The 7,423-nt window shown below is 34.0% G+C and overlaps 1 protein-coding gene across 1 annotated transcript; it reads right to left on the bottom strand.

Annotated features, from left to right (window-relative positions):
• Positions 1–446: 446 nt before the first annotated feature.
• On the bottom strand, positions 447–1,808 carry LOC122591509. The gene has a single exon (XM_043763776.1). The coding sequence runs from the start codon at positions 1,806–1,808 to the stop codon at positions 447–449; it is 1,362 nt and encodes a 453-aa protein (XP_043619711.1).
• Positions 1,809–7,423: the final 5,615 nt, after the last annotated feature.

The following is a 7,423-nucleotide window of genomic DNA, read 5'->3' as shown; positions in this document are numbered from 1 at the left end:
TCTTCAGACAATTTAACATTACCATGAGAAACAGCAGATTTCAAACGACTGTAAAGTTTACGAATCTTAGCACACGAGCCATCCACTGGGTTGGAAACTGGCACTGACGTTGTCTTCAACTCAACCTTCTTTTTCTCAAGCTCCTTATCTAGCCATTCATCAATCTGCAAATTTATAGAGCTAACACATGCAGTTTCAACAGAGTTAACAACATTAGGTAAAGAAACAGAATATGTGTTCGAGAATGTCACTGACTCATTCCTTACTCTCAATGTAAGCTTACCACGACCAACCTCAATGTTAGCATCAGCTGTAGCAAGAAATGGTCTTCCTAGGATAAGGGGGAAATCTAATGCTTCATCTACATCAATAATGACAAAATCTACAGGAAAAACCAAACCACCCACCTTGACTAACACATCTTCTAAGATCCCCATAAGTTTAATTTAAGATTTATCGGCCAAATGGATTTTCATTTTAATTGGTTTTGGTTCTCCTAAATTCAACTTAGAATAAATCGATGAAGGCATGAGATTAATACTCGCTCCCGAATCATTTAACGCGCGTTTAACTGATAAATTACCAATCGTACAAGGGATAGTAAAACTACCTGGGTCCCTCCGTTTTTCAGGTAACTTACCTGTCACTGCTACTGAACAAACATCCTCAAGCACTGTAGTTGTCACCCCCGCCAGATTTTTCTTATTCATCAAGATTTGCCTCAAACACTTTGCATAACCTGGCATCTGCACAATTGCATCTAAAAATGGTATATTAATGTGCAACTTACTTAGATGACTTACAAACTTCTCCATCTGCTTCTTTAGCTTCTCTTTCACCAATCTCTGAGGGAATGGAATTTTTGGCTTGTAAGGCTTTACTTCCAGTTTTTCAGCCTGTTTAGATGGAACTGCCGGATTCTGCACGGTTGGGTTCGGCTCCATCTCTACTTCTTCATCAACCTGCTCCTTTTCTTCATGTACCTGCACAATTGGGGTAACATTATTAGGGAAAAGATTAACTGAGTTATAAGTGTTACCTGATCGAGTTGTGATTGCATTAACATATTCTTTTCGAGCATTCGGAGGAGTGTATTTCGGTCCCGATCCTTGGTTGTTCAGTTGTGGCTTAGGGTTAGGTTGAGTATTGCTCGGTAGAGTACCGGGCTGCCTATTTAGATTCCCTAGCCTTTCGATCTTAGCTTCCAAATCCTGGAACGTAGCTTGAGTGCTCTTTGTACTTTGATCCAACTTATGAGCCAAACCGTCCAGACGAGTAGTCATAGAATCCCATGCAGAATGCATCTTCTTGGATTGTTCTTCCACTTTGTCGTTAGTTGCTTTCTGAGCACTGATCAAGTCCTTCATAATGTCTCTCAATTCAACGGTTGCGTTTTGCTGATTGTTGAACCTGCTAAACCTGTTCCCACTAAACCCAGAATCGTTAGTGTTAAAAGAAGATGAGGGATAAGAAGTACCTGATTGCCGGTTTTGATAACCGGTGTTCTGGTTAAAGTTTCCCTGCTGCTGATTCTGCACATAACAAACTTCCTGAGCCGACTTGTCCGGGCAATCTTCTGAATAGTGCATGTCTCCACAGTAGTAGCATCCATCGGCTATGACATTAACATCTCTTTCTATGCTCTTGAACCTTGCATCTTGGCTGTCAAACCTTTCATTCATTTGCTTCGAGAGTGCCTTTACTTCAGCAACTAACCTTGACTCTTCACAACTTTCCACCTTAGCAACAGTCTTACTTCCCGATCTCCTACTTTGGGTTTCTTCTCGGATAGAGAACTCTTTTGCCATGTCATCGAGGATCTTGTAACCTTCACTTGGAGTCACATTGTTCAAACTACCCCCGAATGCACCTGCAAGTTCCCAATAACGTTTGTACCAACAACTTCAACCTTACATATTAGTCACCTCTAGGATTCCTTGGGTTGGGCTAATGGTTTGGGTTGATGTTTTGGTGGTTGACATTTCTCCATGTGCATAAAATCTAACTTTGGGTCGTGTTATTTATTTTGACATTTTATCAATCAATGTTTGCATAATGACATTGGTTCCCAACTTTGTCATTATGTGGGGGAGAAAATACTATGATTGATTGAGAAAGAAATAAGAATGATTGATAAGGACAACAAGGAGAAAATTTTTGTGTTTGGATGTTTCAAAAGGTTTAGGTTTATAAAAGTTTGTGTTGGGTTGTTTCAAAAGGTTTAGGTTTATCTTTCAAAGATAAGAATGAGACCATAGATGAAAGGATATTCACTCAACATGGTACATAAGTTCAAAGGTGCTCCAAAAATGTTTATACTCACAAATTAAGGGGGAGCATGATTACTTCATAAGAGACTTATCCAAACTTCATTCAATCGCTTACTCTCCAAAGTGTTTAAAGATGATTTAACAAAGATCAAGCATCAAAAAGTTGAAAAATTGGTTAGAAGATTCAAGTCAAAGAAGTAAAGCTTCAAAAGAGTCTTCATCAACACACTTTATTCAAGATCTTCAAGTCATACAACAACACTTTATCAAGAAGCTCCAATGCATACATCAAGGGGGAGAGTAATTATTCATGAAACTTCATTTCAAGAAAATGAAATTCACTCAAGAATCAAAGAATCAAGAATCAAAGAATCAAGAATCAAGAAGTTGAATTTCCCTCAAGAATCGAAGATTGAAGAATCAAAGACAAGTTCATACCTTCCGCATATCCAAAGACAACTCAGATTCAAGATTCAACAATCCTCAAAGATTCGAGACACACACACACTTATTATTCTCTGTTCAAAAAGAACATTGAGAATCACCACATGATTTAACTTCAAGAAGTCCAAGACCAAGACTGAATCAAGTTCTCCAAAGACAAAAGAGGAAGCTTTGAAGACTTGTTTCAACACACCAATTGTCTTCACCACCGGGCTCATCAAATTCATTCATACAAGATAAGATAACACGTACTTCATTCATTACAATATATCACTAAGGGGGAGAATGTTAGAAATCCAAAAAATAGTGATAAAGTGTAATTTAGATTAATGGACTTACTTGTTGTTAAGTCATAGATGTATGATCAATAAGGTTGAGGGACTAAATGTGATAATTAGCATATGTATGTAATTAGACTATAAATACCCTCACACCTTAGAGATCATAAAAAAGCTTGGAACCTTTAATCCTTTCATTCTTGTAACAATTTACACACACATTAATTCCAATCATCCACTTTCTCTCTCAAAACACACACTCTCACACCAAGAACACACACACATCAAATCCAGCATTGATTCTATGAATTCAGTGTAGAAATCGAGTTATTCACACCGTACTCTGCAGACGCGTAGTAGTTAGTCATATTCATTTTTAGATATTGTTAAATCAATACAGATTAGTTATTGTACAATGAAGTGATCTAATGAGTTAAGTCGTAATAATAATAATGTTTATAAAGCATGAAATATTTATTTAAATTAATAAGATCATCATATATATTTAAAAGTGCACAATATAATACATACAAAATATGGAGGATATCCCTCTGATAGTTGGTTCGATCAACAAGGATTTAATATCCCAATCTAGTTCATGTTGCAATAATATTTATAATAATAACTTCATTAAGCAAGTTTATGGAATAACACTAAAATAAATATAAAAAGGGATATGACAAGTGAGGATACAAATGAAATGTCGGTCAGATAGGAATTCTAGTTCCATTAGAATACTTGATTAATGTTATAATGTATCCTAAGTATAAACCAACTCAAACACTTATCCCTACAAGTTTGGTATATAAGCCTTATTAGTCATCAAAATAAAAGCTCTAAAACAAATTACTCATTGATTTGTTTTGCTGCTGCATCGAACCAAAAAGACAACCATATATCACAAAATCAATTTTCTTTTTTATCATCCTTGTCAAGCAAAGATTTGGTAAGATTAATTTAATTTTTATGAACTTTTGATTTAAATTACTATTAATAATAAAATCCCTATAGATTAAATTTTATGTTATTTTGACAAGGTGTCTAAGGAGTGATCGTCAATCTTGGGGTAAATTACTTATCTTTTCTTTTCATATATATATAAATTTATCTTTATATTTATTGATCTTTTATTTTAAGTAACCTATTTGATATTATGGCAAAATTTATAATAACTAATGAAAGACTTTTTAAGGTTAAATCAAGAGTTTGAAGTATAGATCACATTAATCATAAAAGTTTACGTATTAATTTTAGAGTAGTAATTAATATAATTTAAGAAAACTAATTATGGTGCCATGGAAATCATAATAACAGATTTGTATAGGTGTTGGAAAGATTTGGAAGTTTATATATAAATATATAAATAGTAAGTTGGAATTACTTCAGAATCTGGACAGATTCAGTTTGCTAACTTGGAAAGGTCGTATCTTGGTCTTGGAAGATGGTTAAGTCACGTTTTTGGTGTCTAAAATTAAGTTCAGGAGGTGTACTTTCTGGTGAAGTTGGTTTCGTGTCAAAATATGAAGTTTAAGATTGTCAAACTAATTTTATAACAAAACTGTGCAAAGCTGAGTTTTCCGAGCAGATCTAGGTCGACTTCATATAGTCATATCTTGGTCGATTTTAAAAACTGGAAGTTTATGTTTTTCCAGAAACATATTTAAGATGTTAAGAGTTGATAGCCAAAAGAATGGATTTTTTTAAGTTTCGAAGGTCCTTAACTTTTATAAAACTTTTCTGTGCGCAAACAGTGATTTTTCTGACTAATCTGTAATTATAGAACTTTTAAAAATAGATGACATGCCAAATAAATTATGTAAAAATTCATGTAAGTATTTAACATTCTAAGGTTACAGTGGTTAAGATTTGAAAGTTTGAATTGTTCGTTTCATCCTAATTAAAAATAGATAAAATTACAAAAAATTTCAGTGAATATGAACTTGTAGAAACCAATGATACGTCATTAAAACAAATACACTATATTAAGTTATGTGACTTATAACTTAATAATACATGACAAATCAGGTTGTAAACATTTTGAAAGTATCCATATGTGTATTTCATCAAATACGGGTTACAATGGATGGTTATTAACCATATCCATAATTGTAACTTGTTCATATATATGCTGTGTAGATTCTAGTGACCTTTCTGGACTTTACACAACTACTTGCTTGTTGAGGTGAGTTTCGTGGCCCCATTTTATTTTATTTCTTTGAGGGAAAATGATGCTCAAAACACTTTTCATTTCTTTACTAGTTGTGCCAAAACTAGTTTTTTTTTTTTTTGAACAAATACATGTAATTATGAAATGTGTATGCTAGCTTGCTTGTGTTGATTCCTATGATGCAGTAGATGTCTGTCGAAATCTATTGAAGACGTACTATTTGATAACTATTAACCAACTCTATACTCTAGCTGGTAGTTTGTTGGTATACAATGTGTGATTGAGTTGTTGGTAGGCAGTGTGTTATTGAGTTGTTGGCAGGAGTGATGAGGTTGTATTGTTGGAAAACTATGATGGCATTGATCAGTATTTGGTATGCATACATGCTACTATATGTTTATATTTACACTATTTTCCAAACTACTTATATCATTGCACAACAAATTCATTTGTATTCCTTTAAACCTACGAACTCACCAACATTATGTTGACATTTTCGAGCATTCATTTTCAGGTAATAACAATGTTTGAGGAGCTAGAGAATAAGGACTTAGTGAGACCAATAATGAGATCCTTCATGGGTTTTAATTAGCTAATTGCTACATCATTGCTATTTATCTGGGCATGTTGCCTAAGACTTGTCCCGCTGTTGCAATTACATTTCATTTAGTAAAACTCTATTATAAATTCCATGTGCTATGTTATGTCTTTTCGTCATATCCTATGATTTCGTCTAAGGTGGGGTGTGACACCTCTTAACACCCTAATATCATCCATTAATCAAAAAGTCAATCCTTAACAACATAATCATCATAATCATCAATCTAGAAGGAGGTGGTGTACGTCGTGAGCGAGAGTCACAGCCGCAACCGTGACGAGCACTAATTCGACATCAATCAATTCTCTATTTCTTTGTTGGTATATTATGGATTTATACATTATTGATTGTGATTGTTCTTTTATTATGAGTAGCTAGGTATTTAATCATATACTAAGATGAAGTGACATGATTATGTGATGGTTGCATGTAGATACACTTAACATTTTGTCGTGATCTTGATATACTTAATGCTTGTTATTTATTGTTGAATTGTTGGTTGTGTATGCATGCTTGTAATGGTATTATTGGTGTGTCTTCATGATCTTGATTGTCTAAGGTTTAGATAATTGGCTTTATGTCATGGACTGGTGAAGAATAATTCGGTAGTAATAGGATTAAGTGTGTTAACGGATTGGTAATTTGGTAGATAAGATTGTCATTAAAATAGTTAAACAAACTAATTCGTTAGGCAACTATAGATGGATAGGGTGGTACTCACACTTGTAGCTAATCGGTTAGGGGATTTGAGTAGGAGACAAGGATTTGTTAGCGGATAGGGTGGTACCCACGTGACCGAGTCTAGTAACTTATTTAGATCTCAATTATGGTATTGAATAGTGCAACCTGAAACATATAATGGATCTGATTCGAGGTAGATGACTATTTTTTTATTGTTTTTAAATTAAAATCTTTTCGTTGTGTCTTCCGACATGGTCTGCCCCGGTAATACCGGACTCCACTGTCTTTTATTAATTATAGTTTAGGCAAGATGACAACTCCGTCACAAAACCCCCCAACAAACCTTAGAATTACTTAGTCTTGCTTAGTTCTTAAACATAGTCCCTGTGAACGAACCTGGTCTTACCTAATAGCTATATTACAAACGAACGGATCCACTGTCCGTGAGTGTGTGTTTAGTTTGGTATTTCTTTGATTTTATAAATTTAAAACTTAACTGCTTTTAAATATACACAAACGACACATCAAATTTTTGGCGCCGCTGCCGGGGACTATTTATCTAGGAATTTAATGAGATTTTGTGATTCGACCTCTTTTCGTGTTTATTCACGAGGAAGTTACTTTTCTGTCTTTTATTTTCTGTCTAGTTTAATTTAGTTTAGATTTTGTTTTCATTATTCAAAAAATCCAAAAAAATTGAAAAATTTTAAAAATACAAAAATAATTTTATTTATTTGTCTAGAATAGTTTTAGTTTCTGTCTTTTCTTTCCTTTTTGTATTTGCTATCATAAAACTGTTGCTTTTCATGGGTATAGCTAGTGTTTGTTTTACAGGCTAGGTACTACCTATGGGAACCTCAAATCGAGTCTACTCTCATGTTATGTACTGTGATTTGAGTCTGTTTATACAGTACAAATGGGAATCTTGGGAAAAAGCTTGGATGAGAATGAAGCAGCTGGTTCAAGACAATCAACATGACAAAGC

This window comes from Erigeron canadensis, chromosome 3 (assembly GCF_010389155.1).
Source record: "Erigeron canadensis isolate Cc75 chromosome 3, C_canadensis_v1, whole genome shotgun sequence".
NCBI classification, from domain to species: domain Eukaryota; kingdom Viridiplantae; phylum Streptophyta; class Magnoliopsida; order Asterales; family Asteraceae; genus Erigeron; species Erigeron canadensis.
The sequence above is the reverse complement of the archived record's forward strand: the minus strand, read 5'-3'. Positions and strand labels throughout refer to the sequence as shown.